General features: G+C 48.7%; 1 protein-coding gene across 3 annotated transcripts in view; it reads right to left on the bottom strand.

The window, feature by feature from the left end:
• Nucleotides 1-24,851, bottom strand: part of PDIA5 (protein disulfide isomerase family A member 5) — a 93,426-nt gene that overhangs the window by 24,438 nt on the left and 44,137 nt on the right. For all 3 annotated transcript variants that reach the window (XM_049628294.1, XM_049628296.1, XM_049628295.1), the window contains 4 exons: nucleotides 18,593-18,660; nucleotides 11,595-11,686; nucleotides 11,430-11,501; nucleotides 4,894-5,030 (listed from right to left, as the gene is read on the bottom strand). In XM_049628294.1, coding sequence (XP_049484251.1) covers nucleotides 4,894-5,030; nucleotides 11,430-11,501; nucleotides 11,595-11,686; nucleotides 18,593-18,660 — 369 coding nt within the window. The remainder of the gene's footprint in view (nucleotides 1-4,893; nucleotides 5,031-11,429; nucleotides 11,502-11,594; nucleotides 11,687-18,592; nucleotides 18,661-24,851) is intronic.

The raw sequence follows: 24,851 nt of genomic DNA, 5'->3' as shown, positions 1-24,851 counted from the left end.
CGGCAGGGGTGCACGGTGGGGACAAGCTGCTTCTCGGGGACACCCTCCCTGTGAGCCCCCCTTTGTTCCTTCTACCAGCCCCACGTAGGTGACGCTCCCTCAGGTAGTGTCCTTCCGTGGCCCAATGCAGGGCTGCAGGCACACAGACAGGGGGGAGCAGGTGGGTGTTCCTGCAGCCAAACACACAGTGACAAGAAGATGAGGACAATGCATTCTGACTTTTCTCCTTCAGGAAGTTGCAGAAAGAAACAAAAGGCTCCAGGAGCAGCAGTAGTCCGTGTTCGGCCACCACACCCTTTTTGGACACTGTCCTCTGTGGGGTCAGAGAGCTGGGCCTGGTGCTGCAGCCTCCCTCGTCCATGCCAGGCCCCACACTGAAGGCCAGATGGATGCAAAGGGGGAAGCGCTGAGCCATGGAGGGTTGCCCCAGGGCTACGAGTGAGGCCCCCACTCTATCCCTACACTGCACAGCACACACCCTCCTCTCAGAGCCCACTGCTCACACTCAGACTGTCCTCCCCAGGAGGCTCATCCCAATTCCGGAAGGCGAGGTCCACGGAGCAAACCTGCTTGTAAATCTCAGCCCCTGTCGTTCCCTTGGTGTGATCTGGGCCAAGACTGGAGCTAACATAGGTGGAGGGCCCTGCACTGTGCTGAGCCTGTGCTTATTTGCTCAGTGATGACTCAGGCATCAGATGTAGAGGCTGCAGAAGGATCTGTGTGAGGTTGCTAACCCACTCCAGCTAGAAGGCAAGGGTGAGGGAAAGAAGGTAATAAGGCAAGAGGAGAGGCTGAGGTGGAAAGTAAGTGGCAAGAAAGCTGGAAAAGACAGTAAAGAAGCAGGAGGCCACTGGAGGTTTGATAACAGGCAACAACAGGGGCTTTTCCTGCCAAGAATCCAGGGGGTCAGCTCCATAGGTACCCTGTGAAAGTTCAAGCACAGAACCAAGTGATTTGCTTCTGGAACGTACAGATGCCAGGGAGCACCCGCCTGGGGCAGGCATCAGTCAGATGGAAAGCTGAAGATCCTTTCTCTTCCTGGCCTTTCAGAGTGGAACTGGGAAGCATCTGACATTGAGCAAGCACATACTCTGTGCATAGAAATAACACTGCAAAGAGGGACCATGACTCTTTCTGGGAGTCAGTGTCAGGAATGTTAATTTTCTTCTCTATATTTTCCTATATTATCCCTTTATAAAATGTACATACATCCCTTTTTAATTACCAGAAAGTCAGAAAAATAAATTCAGCTTTTTAGTTTGAGCCCTATTTCAGACTATTGGCATCTTTAAAAATCTTAAATGCAATTGTTCAATATTTTAGCTAGCTATCCTTTTTCCAGCTCTAACCCTTGCAGATTTAGAAGTATGCCTTGTTTTTTAGAGTGTTAACAAAACTGTTGAATAAAAAACAAGTACCACCCTCTAGACAGAGCCAGGCCTGACTCACATTCATTCAGCACCAAGGAGGTGCTCCTGTCAAGGCGACCCCATCCCGCCCCTCTTATCCATACAGTCAGGAAAACAGAGATTTGCTTTTGATAAAAGAAAGACGTGCTAATTCACGAACTCAGTAATCATGTCCTAAGAAACAAATCAAGCACATCCAGCAGTCCTTAGTAGAAACTCTGGTCTCCTGTGTTGAAAGATCCCAACTTGTTCTTCTAAGCCTCCAAAACGATCTGCTTCTAAACCACTTCCTGTTTGCTCTGGGATGGAAGCCTGTAATACTACTGATTTCCAGCATTCACCTTTTATGCACTTGGGAAAACTAGGACAGCACTGCCAGTCTCTGGCCTCCTGCCGTTTGTCCTTTTTCCCAGGTCAAATGCCACAAAAGTGGTTTCCCAAGCACTGCAGGTTCTGGGGAGCACTCCAGCATCAGACGTACAGCTAGGCAGCCAAAAGCTCAGTGCTTGCGGCTCTCCTCTCTTGGGTTCCGAATTCTCTCAAAACTGCGTGCATTCCCTCCCTTCTCAGGTGACAGACCATGCTCCTGGATACGGAAGTACTGTGCAGAGAGATTATCCAATGGGAAGCCATTCCCCTCTGATGGGAACAGTAACAGGCAGCTCATCAGGAAGTTTCCCCTCATGCTATTGCCCTGATCCCTATCACTGCTGGTCCAGCAGAAATAAACCCACACACGCACACACATGCACAGCCAGGGGGATAGCAGGTACTTCGTCTGGGAACGCAGGGGCCCTCGCAGGCAGACACCCACCAGCAGAAGCCGCAGACGTCTCCCGTTTGCTAAGTTTGAAATCAAAGCCCCCTCAACAGGGCTTTACACAGAGCAGGGTGGCTTTCAAAATATTTATTAATAACAATGACTAATGGGGAAAACAAGAGCCATCTGGTTTCTAGCTCTCTTTCTCTAATTTAGCTCTAAACAACTTTATTAGTTTGTTTTCTCATTCTTTAAGCCCTTATTCCATGCCCACAGATGACCTTGGGTGGGGGAGGGGTGAAGTAATGAATAAGATCCTTCTGGTTCAGGGAGGGAAGAGGGTAAGGGACAGACAGGTTCCAGGCCCCAGACCCTGTAAGCATCAGCTACTACAATAGACTGCTCACAACCAAAGACTACAAGAAAGAACACAGACAAAAATTACCCAGTGTGCAACCCAGGTTCTTAAAAAGAAAGGGCTTAATAAACAATTATTAAACAATTCCAATATGGGGCGCCTGTGAGCCTCAGTGGGTTAAGCACCTGACTTCGGCTCAGGTCATGATCTCGTGGTTCGTGAGCTCGAGCCCTGCTTCAAGTGAGCCCCGCTTCTTTCTCTCTCCCTCTCTCTCTGCCCCTCACTCACTTGTACCCTCCCTTCTCAAAAAACAAAACAAAGCAATTCCAATGTATCTGGTACATATTGTTTTGGAATAATATACAGGATTCATCAAAGGGGTCCATACTCTTCACGCTGAGATGCATAAACCACAAATCACTGCTCACACCATTCTGTACTGTGTCAGGAGCTGGGTAGGCTCTCTTGATGCAGGCTGCAAGGACCGACACGCAGGGGTGACATTCCCAGGGAGGAACTGATCACAGTCAGCCAGTACTGCTGGGACAGGGATGCAGGCAGGGTGATCCCAATTCTAGACGCAATGTAACTTGCTGCCAGACTGGCTTCCATCAGCAGCTCTGACATGGGTGGGGAGAGCACATCTCAGCCAGGAAGACGCTGCAGGGCTCACTGGCAGGCAGCTTTTCAGTTCCTGCCAACCGCAGGGACACGCTTACTAAGGCCCTGGCAGGGCTGGGGGTGAAGTGCTCCCAAGGCCCCATCATCACCCTTAAGCAGGAAGCTCTTTGAAACTTAGTTGTTTGCGTGTTTTGTCAGTTTTCTTGAAATTCAGAAAAAAGGGTATAGGAATACTTTCCTTTGGATTCTCTTAAAAATCTGGCACTTATTAGAAAGAAAGGAGCTGAGGAAATCCCCAATGGTGATCTGCTTGTGAACAGCTCCCAACTAACCAAACCCATGCGATACAGCAGAGAAAGGGGAGGGTGGGGAGACCAGGGCTCAGCAGTATAGGACTTACAGAGCAATGTACAATTTGTGCCATTTCTCTGTGAGACAGTCTCCTTGTCTGTAAAATGGGGCTAATCATACTTGCCTTTTGGCACTGTGGGTAAGGTGAAAGGTGACCCTAGGGGGAGCCACTTTATCACCACAGGGTGATACACAGCTGTTAGCATAAAGATCCCTACACTTGCGACGATTAATACTGCATTCTCCTCCCTGAATATGCCTCTATGGACAGGACGGTTTATGGCACTGATCTACAAAGTAGTTATTTATAGGGGTGCCTGGGTGGCTCAGTCGGTGAAGCATCCAACCTTTGGTTTTGGCTCACGTCATGATCTCATGGTTTCGTGGGTTCGAGCCCAATGTCAGGCTCCGTGCTGATAGTGCGGAACCTGCTTGGGATTCTCTGTCTCACTCTCTCTCTGCCCCTCCCCTGCTCGTGCTGTCTCTCTCAAAATAAACAAATAAACTTTAAAAACTAAAATAAAATAAACCCAAAGTAGTTATTTCTTGCTTGTTTTTCTTCACAATCTCTTTCCTGCCATCACTGGACCAAAGAGCTGGCAAGAAGCTCTAAGAGAAGAGCATGCCCCGCCTCCCATCTGTCCCAGGGTGCCGAGGACCCTGGGCACCCATGGCAGTGGGCCTGACTTTCCTAGGAACTCTGTGTCCCAGGGCTGTCATCCCCTTGCTCACCCCTCCAGGAGCAACCTTCTCCCTCTTGGAAACAAATTATAATCAATTTCTCCATTCTCCAAGAGGATGGGGAGGACACTCGCCTAGAAAACTCCTGAGGCCTCCCAGCCATTATTGCAGACCCTTTTACACACATTTCCCTTCCTTGATCCACTGTGGCCACTTCAGGGCATGAAACTTTCAGGTGAAGCAGAAGGAAGGCATTTTACATGCTGGGGGATCTGAGGCTCCAGACCTGGCCTTGCTGGGCCGTCTCAGCTGCTGGGCAAGATACAGGCTCTGTTGGGGCCTCAATTTCCCCCACCTAGATTAGAGGTGATTACTATTCTAGGTAGTATCTCAGGACCCCTCCAGTCCTAATTCCTCCAATTCTGGGAAATTTATTTGCATTTCCCGACTTATGCTGACTTAGGGGAACGTGCTCAGGCCCACTAGGTTGAGGTGAGGAACACCAGGGCCCGATGAGGACATGGGTACTGTTCCAATGGTGATGCAGGGTGGGCTGTGTGTGCCGTGGGGGCGGGGAACCTTGCCTGGCACCAGTGCATCCTGGCATAGAGGAGGCATCCAACAGGCCAGTGCTCACTGGACTCGTGTCCCAGAGCAGTGCCTGTCCTACGCTGAGAGAGGAAAGGCTGTGGCAGGAGCAAGGTTCCACTCACATGGGGCGTGGAACATGACGAGAACAGAGGAGTGTTCCTTCACAAACTGGTCAAAGTCTTCGTCGGTCAGGTGATAAACGGAGCCGCCCTCATCTGCCCAGGGAGTCTCGGGGACCTGGGGCTGTGGCGGCTGCGGACTGGAAGACCAAAAACAGGCAGAGCTCAGAGCAAGCCCGGGGCCTGAGCAGCCCTTACGAAATCCAGCCCCCTGGTGAAAGCTCCCACTGGCTCATATGGCCTGCTGCAAGGGCTCACCAGAAACCCCTCAGTGGAGAAGCCAGGGGTGAGCAATCTGGCCCTGCCCACCCTGCCTTCCCCTCAGAGCCCCAGAAGTGCAGAGCTGATGTCTTCTTATAAATAGTGGCTTTCAGCTAGAGCTCCCTAGGCAATTCAAGAAACCCCACTTCCTCCCAAGAATCTGGGGGTTTGATAGCATCTCAAGCTCTTTCAAACTTTCAGCAAACTGGCAAGAATAAAGAGCAACAAAAAAGTGACTTTTGGAAAAGCTCTCCGTTGTGCTTGGTAGCTCCCCAGAGGAAGGGCAGAGAGTGGGGAGAGGAAAGAATGGGGGGGCAGGGTATGTGCAGTGGTATGGAGGAAAGAGAGAGGCCAAGTGTATGAGAAAGACCAAATTTGGGCTGGGGAAGGGGCTGGGAAAGGGAGGCTGCCACATGGGTGGTGCGAGGTGTTCACTGACCAGCATGGGAGGAAGGTTGTGATGAGGAAGAGTGAGGCCAAGGGGAACAAGATCAGGGACACCCTAACCTTGACGGCATCTACACTATATCACTAATCCTTCCTAGAGACAACTGGATAACTGGAAGGAAGTTATCTAGTTCTCTCAGAGGAAGAGCGCTGGAGCAGGAAGTCAGGCTTGGAGGTCAGTCCAGATCCCTCCTCCCCACCTGCTAGCTGAAAACCTGGGGAAGCTGTCTAACCTCCCAGGAGCCTGCTTCCACCTGGGATGACCGCATGCTAGTATCTGCATCACCAGATGTTCTGGGGAGAGGCTGCAGGAGCCCTCTGTTGCTCCAGAGTTGAGGACAAGACTGCTGGTGACACAGAGCTCCAGCTGCTTTGCTGCCACACGCACCTTTGCCAGAGCACCTTAATTGCCGCTTGAAAAAACCCTTTAGGATGACAAATGTGAAAAGACAACCATCGTTTCCTGCCTTTGAGGGCCTACAGTAGAGAAAAGGTGTACGGTTCCAACAGCCAGAACTAGAGATAATGAGAGAAAATGTGGCTGACACAATGGGATCTGCCAACCCCGCCGTGTGACTAGCAGAGGGGAACCTGCCACTCCCAACCCGCAGAGGGCCTGGGTTTGATGCCACCTTCAGAAGCCCTCCCTTCTGGCCTCAGCCACCCTGAACCCAAGCAATGGGAAATAGCAGTAAGAGGGCAAACCACTTCCAGCCCACGCACGGCCAGTGTCAGATGTGGCTGGTGGCAAAATCAAGCTTTAGAATGGGTCACTAGCCAGACGACGGTCCTAGACCGACACCAGGAGACCTAGGCTCCCATACTTGGACTCCAAATACCACTAATTCCACTTTAGGGAATTTATCTTTCCAGTACACCTGCACACATGCAAAACTATGTATGTTTGAGGTATTGGTTGTAGGATGATCTATCATGGCAAAGACTAGAAACAACCTGTGTTAGTTGGTAGGAAATGGTTAATTGCAGTCCGTCCACACTATGGGGGTTCAGCATGATGAAGAACAAAAACCTCTCTATGCATGGACGTGGATAGACCACGGGGACGTACCGAACAGGCCATAACATACTAATTTTTGCATAAAATAGGGAGAGATAAAAAAAATTAGTAATCTGCATTTGCTTGTATCTGCATAAAGAAACTAATCAAAGTCGTTGCCTCTAGGGGGTTGGGGGGTGGGGAACAGGATGAAGGAAACACATGGAAGCAAGACCTGTCAATGTAGGATTTTTAAGTATCTTTTTAAAGAATCATTTTTATTACGTGAATGGAATCTATTCAAAAATGAAAATAACTTTTAAACATCTTGTGACAGCACAGAATGGAGAAGACATGGCTTAGCTGCTGTACGAATGTATGAAAGTGCCTGAGAAACTTCTAGTTAAGCACAGAGAACACACTCTAAAACCACCACAGTAATAGTACAAGACTTAAAAAGAAGAAAGTAAGAACCCACAGAAGCGAAAAGAACAGGAAAGAATACAACGGCGAAGATAGAAAAAAGAGGTCAGTGCAATTTTAGAAGCTAGGAAACGGACCTAGCAAAACAGAAGGCAGAGACCTGAGGTGCTGGGTGCGGTCAGGGGGTGGGGGGACAACCACACCCATAGCAAAGGCGCTTAAGGACCCTGAGGCACCACCCCTCGAAGCAGGGCTGTGGCTGGGGCTAGAAACAAGGGCACACGGAAAGCCTGAAAGCCAGGCCCTCAGATCCTGGCCCTCAGGCTAGCAGCCAGGTGATCGTCCCTCTCCCCCCCAGTAGACAACAGCTGACTCTCTGGAGAGGATTGCCAGAGCTGGGCACAGTGGCAAGCGTACTCACTAGACAGAGAAGTATCGAGCAGAAGTCTGAGGCCAAACACAATTGTTGAATTATGCCTTTTACATCTCTCTCCTTGAAGACTGGGGCTCCCACTTACCACTGTACCTCCCACACCTAATGATGCACACACCCAGGAGATGCGTTTTGAATAAATGATGGAATGAGAGAAGAATGGTTGAAGGAACTGTGTGCTTAATATGGAGAGGACATGGGGAACACAATAGCTATCTTCAAATATTTCACACGCATCAGAAAGAGAAAGTAACATTTATTTTCTATGGCTCCGAAGGGGAGAACCAACAAGTAGAAGCTCCAGAGAAAGAACCTTCAGTCAACAGAAGAACCTTCTACCTATAAGAGATGGGAGGGAAAGGGAAAGAGAGCCATGCTGGGAGCCAGAAGAGCTGCGTTTGAGTCTTATTTCCTCCATTTACCAGCTCTGCGGCTTAAGCCACCAACCTGACCTCAGACACCTACAAGATGAAGTATTTGGAGGCCTTTCCTTACCTCTCAGGTACATCTAGACAGATAATGTCTAGAGTAAGATATTTTATAAATTTATAAAGTACTACCCAAATGTTCCTACATATCCTTCATAACTGAAATCATAGAAATCATTCAAACATGAGTGGGCGACCTCAACATGAGGCAAGGCCCTGCTCTCTTGAGGTGTTCGAGTGGGACTGAGGTAGGTAACCATATCTGTTCTAGAGGTAATACAAACATTACAAGGGAAACTCTAGGGGCAGATTCACTGATGTTTCTATTCCCTTCCAATCTTGCGACTCTGATTTCCTGGGCTCTCCAGACTAGGAAATTCACACAAATCAGATCCTTATCTGAGGTAGGTGCCCATGCCACAGGTGAGAAGATGCAATAAGCATCAGAAGTCAAGAAAACTTCGTGATTACTTTCAGTTCACTGCTGGTTGGAATAAAAATACACAGGAAGAAACAGGTGGCTAAGTCAAAATGGACTGCCACGTATATACCCTCTACGTGCCAAGCCCACTCAGCAGCATGAAACCTACAGAGAGAATGAGAAACATAGCCAGTGGAAGCCCAAAGGGGTCCCACCTGCCATGATAAACACACCCATGCTGGGGCCCTTGCACACTCAGACCCCAAGGTCTTCACCTAGTCTCACTCAGTGCCCAGTGGCTAGCCACTCGGGGGCGGTAGGAAGGAGATCTGGATTCCTCTCTCCTGGTCTTCTAAAAGTCATCCAGAGAATTAACAAGGCCAGATCCACTCTCATTCTTCTACACTTGGCCACACATAAGCCCTGAGCAACCAACAGGGAGGCCCAGGGAAGAGGTGCAAGGAAGCAGGAAATGTGAGAACACTGCTATCCACCAAAATGTAGGACAAAACCGGTAAAGACATAAAACACCTGGCATAGCAGGGGGAGGGGGGCACACTTGGGTGGCTCAGTCGGTTAAGTGTCCCACTTCAGCCCAGGTCATGATCTTGTAGTCTGTGACTTCAAGTCCCATGTCAGGCTCCATGCTGACAGCTCAGAGCCTGGAGCCTGCTTCGGATTCTGTGTCTCCCTCTCTCTCTGCCCTTCTCCCACTCACACTCTGTCTCTCTGTCTCTCTCTCAAAAATAAATAAAACATTAAAAAAAATTAAGAAAAATAACATCTGGCACAGGGAAAAATCACACACAGAGCTGGGTACCTGTAGGGGGAAATCTGGAAGGAAATTCACAAAAACATCACAACACATAATCTTACAGTGGGGGTGATGGAAAGGCTTTCCTTTCCTTTTGTTTAAATATATTTGTAAGTTTTTCTATAATAACGTGTCTCACTTGGAGAGTCCTAAAATCAGGAAACATTTTAAAAAATTAAAAAACAGTGATATCGCTAGCTTGTGCTGGGGTGTGAGAGGAGGCAGCTCACTGCGGGGTCCTTTAGGACCTACCCTTGCTATGCTGGGGTGGGGTGGGCTACAGCCATGCCTTCGGAGGACCTGCCCCCATGAGTGTCCCTGACAAAGTGATCATGGGGGGTTGGGCAGCTGGGCAGGGCTGCTCAGGGAGACCCCGATGCTGCACCCCCCCTCCCTGGAGTCACCCTACTAACCTTCTCAAAGAGCCTGGAGACCAGGGCTGGACCAGGGGCTGCTAACAAGATTTCCTTCCCAAGTTCCCATGTGGGGTGAGGAGAGGGAGGAAGGAGGAGGTGGGAAGTGGGGAGGCACCAGCCCAGGACTGCCTCCAGGTCTCTGTCCAGAGCAGAGTGTGGTGGAGGAGGTGGGATGGTGGTGGGCAGAGGGGGGTGGGGTGGGGAACAAACTGCCAGGCTTCAGTGGGGAGCTAATCACCTGTCTCAGAAATTCCACTGACATGCTCCCCTTGTGCAGGGTTAGCAAGCAAGTCTGAACACTAAAAGAAAACTAAACCTTATCTTTCCAAAAAGATAGGAGTATATTTTGAAACCAGAAAAGGTTAGAGAAGGGGGAGGGAAGCAAACAGATTTTATGCTCTGGTGACAAAAAAGATGGCTATTTGTTGAAACCTTCTCCCAAAGCAGAGTGAGATGTGTCTGGCTGGAAGAGAGGACATGCTTATTATCAAATGAGAAAAGAAACCAGGGGAGTGAAGGCCCAGGTTAAGACAATGAATACACAAGAATGGGGGGCCACCTTCCCGGGCAGGGGCTGGAAATGAGTGATAGATGGGGACAGACATGTGGAAATGCTTCCAAGAAACAAAAGATGCTATGCAAACACGGTGCTTCCGCTGTGTTTTTTCTCCTGGGGACTGACAACAGAAGACAGAGATTCAACCGTTAGAATCTGACAGTTTGTTGTTTTTTGGCGGGGGAGGGTACAAAATTCATCCTCCTTTCCCATTCTGAAAATACACATTTTCAACCTCCATATCTTTGGATAACTATTTAACCTTTTGCCCCTCAGGGAATGATGTCAATGAAGACCCACCATGCTGGCAACTGGGGAAGGGGTAGAGGGCTCCAGCCAAAACTCAGGGGAGCTGCTGTTGCCCAGGGGCAAGCCTGGCCCTGCTACCTGTCACCTGCAGGAGCCTGGACAAGCTCTTTATGCCTTTGCACTGCTACCTTTTTCATTAAATAAGGCTAACAATAATGTTGTCCTTACAAGGCTGTTCTGAGGATTACATGAGAATCCATAGGAAGTCTTTAGAACAGGGTCAGTCACAAAGTAGAGCCCAAAAAATGTTAGCTGGTTATTATTCCAAGAATTATGCACAAAGAGCCATATATCGGCAGTGACTGGTAAGTGCCAGACTGATAACAGGTAAAGCCAGAGCAAGCAGGGTAAGTGCTCAGCTGGGGATGGCCCGAGGAGGCTGCCAGGAGAGGCGACCCCCTCCCCTGCTCCCGGGAAGGGGTGGGGGGGACAGACTCCCCATTCAACACACCAGTCAAGGTCATGCCCAAGCCACAAGCCTAGTACGATGGGGGTCCAGGTGAGGGATACTTTGGGTTATAAGGATCTATCACGTTACAAATAGGCACACAAGGTCGCCAAGAAGCAGCATCTGTGGGGAGTGCACATGAATGGCAAAGCACTCTGCAAATCTAAGCTATGAGAGTATTTCCTAGCAGCTTCACAGCACCGAACACAGAATTATGTTTGAAATAAGTGTTCAGTTGACAATTCAATTTTCAGAGAGACCTGCAGTGGGGCCTCTCTCAAAACTGACATCCAAGGCGAGATATACCCTTAGCCAGCAGATAGACAGTAAGGGGGAAACGCTATTTAAAATGCTGTCACCATGGCCACAGTCACACCAAGTCCTCCTGGCTCCCATATCCTAACCCCACAAAGACCCCATCTTCACCTAGAAGCAACCCAGAAACCACAGGGTGGCAGCACAAAGGGCCCTTTGCCTTCCTGCTTCTCTTTCCCAGCTCCAGCCACAGCCCTGTGAACAGGGACCGCCCTGGGGAAGGGGTACCCTCCCTCCAGGCACACACCCCTGAGCCAACCGCCCCACTTACTTTTTCAGCCATTCCACAATGTCCTCAGCTGTGGACCCATAGTTGTCATACTGGAACAGAAACCGTCCTTTCCTGTGAAATGTGGACAGACAATGTCGGCTCAGCCAGGGATGCAAATGCCACCATGGAGGGGAGCGAGCGTCAGAAGGGAGGCAGGAGACTTACTCGAAATAGCAGATGGTGGGGTAGCCTCGCACATTATACTCCTCCTTGACGTTTTCAAATTCCGAGGGGTAGACGTTCATCCCAGCCAGCACCTAGGAGCAAAGGGAGAACAGGCCTATTGGCCCTCTGCCCCGCAGACAACATCCCCACCTTGCCAAGCACAGCTTATCTGTCTATCCCACCAGAAACAGATGAAGGGGACAAAGCCTCACAAACTGACATGCAGCCCTGGGCAGCGGGGGGAGCATGGCAAGCTAATGCAGCTGGGAATGAGGGCTGAGAGCTCTGGAAGACATGGGGCCTGGGTCAGGTGGCACCCTCTGTACAGGCATTCCCTTTACTTGCCTGCAGGATGGCTATCCCAGAGTGAAACCCAAGTTCTGAGGGCTGAGGAAGACAGGTGGCTTTGCCACCAAGTTCAAGCAGGTCCTAGAGTGGGGCTGCTGCCATCCAAAAAAACATTATGCCTCCTCCCTGCCCCTGTCAACTAAGGTTTCACTCCTCTCTTAAGTTACAGTCACTGCTCAGCCACCCCACAACATCCTCATGGCCTGTCCTCAGTCTGTCCACCCAGGCTTTGTGTTCAATGTTCTTGGACCTCACAGCTTGTACGTGGCCAGGGAGAGAGTGTGGCTCTTGTGACAATCCATCTGCCTGACTCTCCTCCCTCCAGACTCCCAGATTCCCCACCTCTCTCCTCCTGTTTGTTAGCATCGCCTACAGCCTGATTGTACCATCTCCAAAGTTTGAACATTTTTTGGTTGCAGGGGTCCCCATATCCAACACTTCTAACTGGGAAAGGAGAATTTTAGTAGCTGTGTTACTGACAACAGGGCTAAATACTAAGAACAACCCAGAGTCCTCTAAAACTCCTTCCCTGAAGCAGTAATCTTTTCTAGGGCAGGATCAGGTGCCCAGAAAGGACTTTGAATCTGTTCTTATAGGAGAATGAAGATAGAGTGGCCAGATACAGGAAGGCTGTTCCACAAAGCAGGGCAGCATGGAAGAAAAGGGAAAGGGACTTCAAAAAGCCAGGAGCAGTTATAGAGGCAGAGAGAAGAAACACAGGAAGCTCATTTTGCTGAACAATATAGAAGGAAACATAGGGTGGGAGGGGGATGGGCTAAATGGGTAAGGGGCACTAAGGAATCTACTCCTGAAATCATTGTTGCACTAGATGCTAACTAACTTGGATGTAAATTAAAAAAATAAAATTAAAAAAACAAAGAAGGAAGCATAGGACAAGAAAAAGACAATAGTCTCAGTGGACAAGAAACTTGATTCAGAAGACTGTGTCCACTTAGGAATCATGTGGCCTTGGGCAAGTCACTTACCCTCACTGAGGCTCCTTGTGTGGAAGACATGGGCGATGGGAATATCACAGGGCTCTTAAGAGAACTGAACCAGGTGACCCAGGTCAGAGGTTCAGCACAGGACTGATGTTGAACAATCGTCAAGTTCTTGACTTCCTACCAAATCCTCCTGGTGATGAAAGCCTCTGGCAGCACCATCCCCAGAGGCATCTAAACAAGACTTTCTGGGGCGCCTGGGTGATTCAGTCTGCTGAGCGTCCAGCTCTTGATTTCGGCTCAGGACATGATCTCACGGTTGTGGGATCAAGCCCTGACTCGGGTTCTGCACTGAGTGTGGAGCCTGCTTGGGATTCTCTCCCTCCCACTCCCTCTGCACATGCATATATGTGTGCTTGCATGGTCGCTCGCTCTCTCTCTCTCTCTCTCTCAATAAATAAAAAACATTAACCATGTCTTTCCAACTGTTTTAGGTACCTAGCACAATGCCTGGCATACAGTAGGCACACAATCTTTACTAAATCACCAATTTCCACACACCCCCCCCCCCCAGCTCATTTGTGGGATGTTGCAAGGAATACAGGGAGAATTAGTCTGAAATAGAACTTACTAGAAGACCTGGAACCCTCTAAAAGCCTTTCTGTTCATTTCCCCAGACTGATTCAGCAGCCTGTTCCAGTAATAATTGTCTACTTTAAAGTTCTTTTTTTATTCTAATTGATCTCCCTAGTGTCAGTGCACATCCACCATGAGATTAATCTTCCACATCCTCCTCTTTCATTACATCACTTCCCTGCACAAAACCTTTCAATTCCACTAAATATGAGCTAGAATCTAACTCCACGCTCAAAGATCATACAGTCCCTATCTCATTTCTGAATTCTTCTTTCTTACAAAACCCTTAATTGTACACCTGCTAGAGTCTAGGTTTATGATTCTCCCAGGAATTGGAAAGTCTGAGATCTCTGCACAGGGAGGAAGTTGGACCGATCTCCGTCTAAGGCACCTTGCAGATGGGTAATATACCACAGTAGCCAGGAGCCTAGGCTCAGGCATCATGATGTTGGGTCCGAGCCCTAACTCCTCACTTAGTAGACACATTTCTTTGAATTAAGTCAGATGCCTCTGTGCCTGTTTCCTCATCTGTAACCACCTCTTATGACTGCTGTGAAGACTGAATGAGACAGCACAAGTAGAGTAACTACAGCACTCAGAACATGCTAGCTGTTTTCATCAATACTACGAAGCATCTCTGAACTCTGCACATGCTGTGCTCCCCTGGCCCTGACATTTTGTCTTCTCGTCCCTCTGCTTAGGATGCCCACGTCCCATCTCCCAGTTACTACCGAAGACTTATTCATCCTGTAAGGCAAATCCAATCCCACCTTCCCGAACAGCCTTTCCAAACCACCTTTGCTTGTGATGAACTTTCAACTCTCTGGGTTTTTGTAGCACTCTTGTACCACTTGGGGGCATTTATTAATGAGATAAATATTTTTTGAACAACTACGTACACTTTTTGGAGTCTGGAAAGCCAACTGAGGCAAAACTGGCCTCGGCTTAAGAGTTACGGCCACAACACCTGACCCTGAGCCACATGTGCTGGTGCCGTTCGGTTAGCGTGACCCGTTCTACCTCATGTTCAGCCCGTGTTCTGACAGGAACAATCATGGATGCTTCACAGAGCAGACAACACATGAGCTGGTGCTCAAGGGAGAGTCAGATTTCCACAGACATTCCAGAAAGAGAACGTGGAAGCAAGACAAAACAAGATGCAGCCCAAGAGGTAAGGAATATATGCTGGTTTAACTGGACTGTAGGACACAGAAGGGGGCAGGAAGAGAAGGCTGGACAGGTTCAGTGAACTCACTCTGGAAAAGGCTTTAGTGCCTAAGAAACCAGGACTTTGTTCAAGAGGTGTTGGAGGGTTTTCCAGCTGCATTCTTTTCTTTTTTAAAAAAAATATAAACAGGTCAAGCTGTAAGGGGCGAGTCGTGGGTCAGGGAGAGAAATCAGCAGCCTTTGGCAACCACTCTGTGTGGGCTAACCAGGGCCTGACCCAGGATGGTAGGCAGGGAGAGGACAGGGTGTGAGGAAGAGAGATGTGTGAGGATGCCCTGGCAGAAAGGCACGTTGTCAGTGGAGCCTGGCGTACTTGGGAAGAGTCATGAAAGAAAGCTGCCAGTCTGCTGGATGGAAAGGTGCTGAATTTTATTTTAGACATTCTGCATTTGGGACACAGGGAGAAAAATCCAGACCAAGATGTCAAGCAGGGAATCTGACACATGATACTGGAGGTCAGGGACTCAGGCTCCATGGAGCTACATTTTGTTGAAATTATGGATGTAGATAAAATCACTGAGGGAGAGGCCATCACAACAAGGAAAGCACGGTGCCAAGCCCTTGGCCCTAATAAGAAAAGAAGCTGAAAAAGCAGAATCTTGGGAGCACCCTCATTTAGTGAGTGGGAGGAATAGGAAGTACAAATAGGAAGTGTGTCTATGAAGTGTCTGTAGCTCACAGAGCTGTTTCCACACACCAGCCGCTTGCTCTTCACAACAACCTTAGTGAGGTGGGCAGGGTTTGCATTATCATCTCATTTTACAGATAGGGAAAGAGAGACTCCGAGCCTATTTGCCCAAGATCTCCTCACCGGTTAGTAAGAGCCAGATCCAGAGTCTGATGTGCACAGGTCTATCACCAGGACCACCCCATGTCATGGTGTTTACATCTAGATGGCCCATCATGGCCAAGAGAAACAAAAGACTCAGCGTGGACCTCAGTAACTAGCAAAGCTGGGAAGAGGAAGCAGATGGGGACAGGCTCGCTCTGACAGCCGCTCTGAGACAGGGAGCAGCAACGGCTGCTGACGAGGATGGCAATTAGCAGGGATAGGTGGGACAGACACTGATGATTCACCAGACATTAATGACAGCAAAAGAGAGGCAGAACTGAGTTTGGAAAATGGCAAAGGCTGAGCATCCCTGATCTGGCCTGGCTTACATCTTCATGACATCATCAAGTTGGACACCTCCCAAGAAATCTGTAGAGGAGGAAGGTTTCTGACCCTTGCCACAGACATGGGCTAGCCAGAAAGGGTTCGTGGACGACAGAGATGAAGAGGAGACGAGGTGCCAGTCCAGCTAGGTCTCAGCAGTGGTGAGGGGTAGGCTTTAGATTTCCGGGGGCAGCCCACCTCTGCCCTGAGTGTGAGGACGGAAAGGAATCATGCTTCTAGTCACCCTCTCTGGGGAGCTGTGGCTGCACCATGAGCCCTGGCCTCCAGAGGCCTCTCATAGAAGGTGGTGTCTATGTGGCCAGACCTTTCCCTATTTATGGAGTGGGGAAAGGGTGAGAACTTTCAAAAGGTGCTTTCCTAAGAAACAGAACAAAACATACCCCAAGCAAGAAAATACAGAAGGAAATGAATGTGTTCATACAACACAGATGCCTTAGGCCAAGGTAACTAACACCTGGCCAAAGCTGGGCTTGACCAGCCAGGCTGTCCAGGTACTCAGACGATCCCACTGAGTTTTCTGTAACGTTGTCTAGGGAACTGGGAGGGTCACTTTTTATGTTTCTTGACCTGGGTGCAGGCAGGGAAGGCAGGCACTGCTGTTGTTGTTGTCTCCTTTTTTGGAACCAAGTACCCTTAACACAAATAATCTTCAGGGATAATCTTGAGAAAGAGCATAGTATGAGCCCAGGGCCAAGGGGCAAGCCCTCAGCTCACAAACATCCTTCCCACTTTGTCTCTGTCCTTAATAATTGATGCTCTGAATTCCTTCAAAAAGAGAAATATTTTTAATGTAAATACCGAGCTTAAAATAAAACGTGCTCAAGAGTGATAAGCCACACATTCATTCATTCATTCACTTATCCGTATGTATGGGGTACCACAAGCTTGGCCCTGTGCTCTGTGTTGAAGAAACAGATGTGAACCAAACAGTGTCCCAGTACTCAAGAAGCTCACACTACAGTGAGAAAATCATACTATAATTAGTATCAACTGGTGAAGAAAGTGATCTGGAATACAAGCAAAGATGAGCAGACCTGGCCATGCACGGCAAGGACAAACTCTATGGGAGCATGGAAGGGACTGGAACACTGAGTTTGGCAGGTAGATGCAGCATTGGCTGGGAACCTTCCAGAAGGTGCACAAGAATAGCACCAAGACCTTACCTGCTTTGGTGGGGCTGGCCAGGTATTTGTGATGTGACTGGGGCTGGAGCTATTTAACTTCCACCGCACCACAGAGTTAGGAAGTTGAGTGGAGAAGTTTTCTAAGAGTATGCGAGTTATGAGTAGGGAGAACACTGGATAATTAAGTCTTTTCTCCAGGCGAAATAATCGTCATATATGCTATCTATTAAGGCCCCAAAATGCGAAGTGAAACTTCCCCCAAGTGATGTATGTGTGCCCCGAGGCCAAACATCTCCAGGTGAGTTGCTAAAAATTCATTAGTGATAAACAAGCAGGACCTTGGTGTTGCCCGAGAATGAGGTCAAAAGAGAAAGCACTGGTTCTTTGCAACCCAGGCTTGTAGCGGGCTAGGCTAGCAGGGCTGTGTCACCATGCCCATGTACACTTTTTAAATTGACTCTGAACTAATCACCAACTTCATTTGATCTGTAAAGATCATGATTCAGTTTTAAGAAATCAGAACTCCCTTAGTGGGACTTTGGCCAGCCCCACCATGGTGATGGCTCTCCTCCCCACAACCTTTCATGAAAAGCATATGGATTTTTCCATGCTCCCTAGAGGGGCCAACAGTTATTTTTCTGTTACCACCAACAAAAACAAAACAAAAAACCCTCGGTATTTGTGTGGCTCAGGGAATGCACAAAACTAGATAGACACGTGGCACAGAAGAGACAAGGCTGGCAGGTAGAGGCTGCCCAGAGATGACTGGGACCATCAGTGAGTGGTCCTCAGCCTGGTGAGGTCTGACTGTCCAGTCTCCCCTGCCCTTGCTGCACCATCCTGGTTGTTCTTCCTTCCTGAGGCTCGTTTCCTCAGGGGCTCCTCTTCCCCCTCTTGTCCCTGAAAGATGGGCACTCCTGACACAACCCTGCCTCCTGTCTGCTTCACCCCCCCCTCCACACACACACACACTGCACACTCTCCTTCAGAGAGCGCCTGCGAGTTCGGGTGTCCGGCTCCCCACCTGGACTGCCTCTTTCTGCTGTCGTTTCCACGGCTCCTCCAGCCCCACATAAACAGATCCCTGGTAAGCCTGGCAGGAAACTTTCCCGTGAATCTGCTTGTGTTTTGGGCCCACCACTGGTCACCATGCCCCTTTTGCCGCCACTGGGCTGCCCAGCACTGGGAGCCTTGGCCTGCTTTGGAGCCCAGCCCCAGTAATTCTGGAGCCATGATGCTCTGCTGATGGCCCCTGGCCACCCAGCAATACCACCTGGGCTTCTTGCTGGTTTCCTGGCTATTTCGTCACTGGCCTTGCTTGGACAAGCACTGAACTCTCCTGGTCCCAGCAACTCTGGGGAGTTCTTGCCATCCACCAAGAACAGGTCTGAGTCACATGCCCAGGGCAGCGGGAGGGTGACTCCTTGAGATTTTCAGACCTGCCCTCTCCCTGCACCCTAGGCCCCTTCCTCCCACCGCCTCTCCAGGTGAGAGGGAGAAGTCTGGGAGTCGGCCAGCTCTGCCAGGCCCATGGGCCTCACTCACAATGTGGCCTCGCAGCTGGGTCGCGGCCTTCTGGAAATGTGGCATTATCCTCTTGCACACGCTGCACCCTGGTCACAGATAGAAGAGAAACAAACTTGGTTACGGTGGGTACTGGACCCCTATGCCCTGGCTTCCCTCCCCTCAGGCTAACCTCTGCCAGCAAACATTTATTCAGCCTGCAGAAGGGCAGGACTGCTGCTGACCCTGAGGACACAGAAGGAATAGAGGCCCTGCCCTCCAAAGAGCTTACAATCTTGATAGTGTAGACCACGACACAGCCCGGCAGTCCCTCGATAAATGTGGGACTGACTAAGCAAATGTGACACAGCTGGAGAAGGTCAAAGCGTGGAATAGTTTAGGGCTGATCATGAGTTCAACAGGAATACAGGGAACCCGAACATGTGACAGGAAAGCACAGTCAGGGACTGTAAATGAACCTGAATCAGATGCCATTAGGAAGAAAAATGTGCAACCATGGGTACAATGACTCTTGGGATTTCCATGCCCCTTTTCTTAATCAACAAGAATAACTGGGCAGTGAGTGGAGATGGGCTGGGTGTGAAATACTGACTCTGGCCTTGCAGGAGGCGCACCAGGCCAGGATTGGCACAGCTGAGGGCCTGTCTTCCCTGGATGCACTGCGTGGTGGCCCTGGACATGGCTCTCTGGGTGATGGCTCCTTCTGGCAAATGAGGAGGGTTGGAGCAGACAACCTCAGGCCCCTTCCAGCTCTGACATCGAGGATTCTGTGATGTCTCTGGCTCAACCCTCTGTGGGGTTCTGTGGTCACTCTTCTCCTGGGATGATGAAGGCCTCCCAAGCCTTGGGGGACACAGGGCCAAGATAGCCAGGCCCCAAACATCCACTACCACTTCAGAGCGACCTTGCTTTAAAACCTCTCCGCCCACCCCGCCCCTGCATCGATCAGAGCAGGCCACATTTCCATAGTGATCCCACAGGACACATGTACCAGTTTCTTCAGACATAAGGAATTCAGACATGTCAGGCTGTTAGTCTTTCTGACAGCCGCTCTGCTGCAAAAAGGCTTTGAGATGCACTTGAAGGCTGTAGACACCAAAGCTGACCAGACCCCTGTGTCAGGCTGGATCTCATCTCAACATGACAGTGGGGACAGGGCCGAGCAGCAGTAGGCGGACAAGCTCTAATCCGTGTTTAGCTAACACCTTGGCAGACTGTGGGCAGAGTAATACAGATCGGAGAGGTGCTCTCACCCACGGGGCCAGATACAGACACTGGAGAACTGTGAGCAGGTCCAAGGTTCCACGGGAACCTCCCCAGCACAAGTCTGCTGGACCAAATGTGATGCAGGGGGTTTTGACATGGAACTCCCCAAATGCCCATGATCCTCCTGTGACATTCCTGCCCAGCAGACAGACGGACACACACTGTACACACACCAGCCTGGGCTTAGGTTCATGCCATTAGTTCAGGCTCAGACTCAGGGAGACTCAGGAGTGTGGGAGTGGTTGCAAGGACAGCCCGCAGCATCTGTCCTCAGAAGACAAGATGCACCTCTATCCATCAGCTGCCACACACAGCCCCATCCCCACAAGTGTCATGAAGAAAAGAATGTGACATTTGTCAGGGGACACTGTTCCCATGGTGGGACACACACAGAGGAGGGAAACAGGGACAACAAGGCCGACCCGGCCAGGTGCCCATGCTCCATGGTGGATGACACACAGCAGGGATAACGGGGGGCGCACAGCAAACAAGATGCTCAGCTCTGGGGAGTATGAGACCCAGGTCTCCCCTTGACTATTTGCTGCCTGTGCTAAGACTGAGCGAGTAGTCTGAGACTCAGCTTTCCCATCTATGGAGTGGACACAGAGTCTCCCCTGGAGGCTGAGGGGCAGAGCCAACACTTGGGAGGACAGAGCCGGACGCTCAGCAAGGAAGGCACTGTCAATACAAGACCTGAGTGTCTGCACCTGCTAGGTCTGCAGTGGGGGAACACTCCACAGGGGACAGAGGATGTCACTCCCAGGAGGGAAAACAAGTCGGGGGCAGGGGGGAGTGCACTTGGAGTTCATCTACTCTTTATTCAGTGGCTTGATGAGATGGTGGGAGTCTGACACCCACTGGGCCACATTCATCAGTCAGGGGCTTAATTTATGAACTACTCCCACAGGGGTGGCGTCTCTTTTCCAGCTCTGCCCGTCTGCAGGCTGCAGCAACATTACCCTCATGTCCCCCACAAATCCCCATGGGTGGAGCCCAGCAGCTCTGGGAGAAGAAGTTAGTGAGGTGAAGAGGTGATGGAAGAGTAATAGGAAGCTACAGGCCAAGCCAGTTTCCAATTTAACTTGACCAAAAATAGAGCTGGTACCATGATCCCTATCTGAATCTCTCTTTCAATGGATTTGTCAACCGGGAGGCACAGGAAGAGATAAGACTAATTGTCACTCTCAAACCCTGAAAGTTAGAGTGGTCACCCATTTATTTTCTCACTAATTCTGTCAACATTTACTGAATAAACAAGAGGTCCCAGGGACCCAGATTCCTGGTCACAAGTAAAGCCTCCCACTGCCTTTGGGTTCATTCACCCTGAACATGATCAAAGGATCAGAGTCCTAAAAGACTTCCCAGTTAGAGAACTAGTACGTTTCCAGGAATAAGCTGAATTATGAGGCCATGAAGGCTTGAGTGGACTCGTATAATAAAAAGCACACGTCTGTTTCAATAAAAACAACAACAAAAGAGTCCTGAGGTTACCTGGGACCCAGGAGGCCATCCAGTCTGACCCCTTCACAAATTTGAACTTAACGGCTCCAAGTTTTCATCCTCCCTTCTCGACTATTAACTGCTCTGTGACACCAACAAGGGACCTAACTTCTATCCCACTTTCTATTATATAAAGGTAATAACTATGCATGCCTCTCTGCCTGCTATGGGGAGGAGGATGGGCACCCTCCCAGACAGCCTGGGAAAGGGGTGGGGGAGATGGCACACACATTCCAGCGCAAACTGCTAGGGAACCACCTTTGTAAGTGATGGACTAGTGTCGTTTTAATGAAACCCACACGACTATACCATGATCCTGCCTGTGACACGAACTATATACAGACATATACTCGGTTTTAATCTCATCTAGCCCATACATTGAATCCTGAAAGGTTCTGAGATAAACCAAAGGGGGCCCTCTCCTCAAGGGGCTGGGTCGGCAGGACAATTCCTGAAGCAACTCACAGCTAAGCAGTTAATAAGATCCCTCCAAGGAGAAACAAAAAGGCGTGAAACCAACCAGTGAACATAAAAGAAGCGAATGACCCAAGGTTAAGGTGCATGACCATTCTGAGCAAAGCCTGATCTAACTAGAAGTAGGACACCAGGGCCTCCTTTCTATAGGCAGGCACACCCTTAAGGCCAGCAAGGTGTCTGAGAGGAGGCTGGGTTAGGGGGATACCCAGCAATCAACAGGGGCTGGGGACAGGCTATTGTTATGGTGAACAAACCACAGAACCACCAGAACCTCATAAAAGGGCAGCCATCTTGGGAGGCATGATCATTCAGGTGGAAATGGGAGGGGTCTTTGTCCAAAGAACTCAAGAAAAGGGATTCAAGGCAGGCTTACAAGAGTAAATAGAACTGAAATGAGAAGTTACAACTCACATCATAGAAATACAAAGGATCCTAAGAGACTAGTATGGACAATTAGTCACCAAAAAAAATTGGATAATTTAGAAGAAATATGCAAATTCCTAGAAACATATAATCTTCTAGGACTAAATCAGTAAGAAACAGAAAACCTGAATAGACCAATTACTAGCAATGAGATTGAATCAGTAATCAAAAACCTGCCAAAAACAAAAGTCCAGGACCAGACAGCTTCACTGATAAATTCTTTCAAACATTCAAAGATTCAATATCTATTCTCCTCTAACTCTTTCAAAACACTGAAAAGGAGGGGAATACCTCCAAATACATTTTATGAGGCCAGTTACTCTGATACCAAAACCAGACAAGAACACCACAAAAAGAGAAAATTATAGGCCAATATCCTTGATGAACATAGACGTGAAAATCCTCATCAAAATATTAGCAAACCAAATTCAACAATACATTAAAAGGATCATTCAACACAATCAAGTGAGGAACAGACACATGAAAAGATGTTCAACATCACTCATCAGGGAAATGCAAATCAAAACCACAATGATATATCATTGTGTGCCACGCCTGTCAGAAGGGATTTTATCAAAAAGAAATAGCAAGTGTTGGCGAAGATGTGGAGAAATAGGAACTCTTGTACACTGTTGGTAGGAACGTACGTTGGTACAACTACTATGAAAAACAGTATGGAGATTCCTCAAAAAATTAAGAATACAACTCCCATATGATCCAGCTCTTCCACTACTGGAACAGTATTTATCTGAAGAATATAAAAACATTAATTTGAAAATATATATGCACTCCTATGTTTATTGCAGGATTATTTACAATAACCAATATATGGAAACAATCTATATGTCCATCAGTGGATGAATGGATAAAGAGCTGTGGTATGTATGGTATATATACGTGTATGTATGTATACACACACACACACACACACACACACACACACACACACACACATATACACAACAGAATTACTACTCACCCATAAAAAATAATGAACTCTTGCCCCCTGCAACAACATGGATGGACGCTGAGGGCATTATGCTAAGTGAAATAAGTCAGAAGGAGAAAGACAAAAACCTTATCATTTTACTTCCATGTGGAATCTAAAAACCAAACTAAACTAAACAAAAACAAACTCATAGTTCAGTGGTTACCAGAGGGGAAAGGGGCTTGGGGTGTGTGAAGGAAGTCCATTGTGGGGTGATGGATGATAGCCACTGATACTCCTCCAAGCCACGGACAGGCCAGGGCACACCCACATCCCACCACACATGGCCCCTCTCTCTCCAGTCTTTAGTTTTCTGAAGGGCATTATGCAGATCACAGAGCTACAGCTCTAGGGGCCTTACATAGGCTCTATTCCAGGGTTTTTCAATCTGTGGGTCGGGACCTGTTAGACTACAGGGTGGCCCAGGCAGAATATTTGAGGCTTTGTAGAACATACTATCAACTAATTAACTCTGCTTAGCTTTTGAAAGCAGCCACAATCTATAAACAAATGAATATGTCTATTCCAACAAAAATTAACTTACCAAAAAAGATGGACAGCCCACGGGCCATAGTTTGCAGACCCTCTATTAGAGGGTTAGAGGAAAAACCAGTAACTTCTGAATAAAACAAAATAGGCTGGGGTGCATGGGTAGCTCAGTTGGTTAAAGCATCCGACTTCAGCTCAGGTCATGATCTCATGGCTTATGAGTTTGGACCCCGCATCGGTCTCTGTGCTGACAGCTAGGAGTCTGGAGCCTGCTTCAGGTTCTGTTTCCCTCTCTCTCTGCCCCTCCCCGGCTTGTGCTCTGTCTCTCTCTCAAATATAAACAAACAAAGATACATACATAAAACAAAATAGAAAAACGAAATAGTGCATACTACGTCTGGCAGAGTAGATGACAAGTAGTAAGGGTAAAGTATGGTTTTGTAAAACTGTTGTTTCAGCTTATTTACTTAGTCAACTTATTTACTATAAGTATATATAAGTTACATGTATACTTATAGCACCAGGTTGCCATGGAAAATATTTTTAAATTAATACTAGGAAATACAGTCAAAAAGTCTGAAAGCCACTGCTCTGATACACTCCCTTTTCGTATAGAAATGGAAACTGAGGGGGGTGGGGGCACCTGAGTAGCTCAGTTGGTTAAGCATCCGATTTTGGCTCAGGTCATGATCTCATGGCTCCTGAGTTCGAGCCCCATGTCGGGCTCTGTGCTGACAGCTTGGAGCCTGGTATCTGCTTCAGATTCTGTGTCTCTCTCTCTCTGCCTCTTCCCTGCTCATGCTCTCTCTCCTCCTCAAAAATAAGTAAATATCAAAAAAATTTTTTTAAAAAGCAATGGAAACTGAGGGGCAGAGAGGTGAAGGATTTGAAGGCGAAGGATTTGACCAAGGTCACCCAGCTCGATTGTTGGCATAGCTGGAATTAGAACCTGGGTCTTCTGGTTGTCATCTCAATGATCTTTCTGCTGTTCCTATGGCTTTGTGCCTCATCTAGAGAATGAACCAAAATATGAGGCCCTTTTCTCCCTGGTCCTGATTCCCCCACACTTCCCAGGTGACACCAGCAGAGGTGTGCAGGAGCCAGAGCTGGGCAAATGGCTGCCTTGGGGGGCTGGCC

Source organism: Panthera uncia, chromosome C2, assembly GCF_023721935.1.
Source record: "Panthera uncia isolate 11264 chromosome C2, Puncia_PCG_1.0, whole genome shotgun sequence".
Classification (NCBI taxonomy): domain Eukaryota; kingdom Metazoa; phylum Chordata; class Mammalia; order Carnivora; family Felidae; genus Panthera; species Panthera uncia.
Note: the sequence above shows the minus strand (reverse complement) of the source record. Positions and strands in the feature narration are given on the sequence as shown.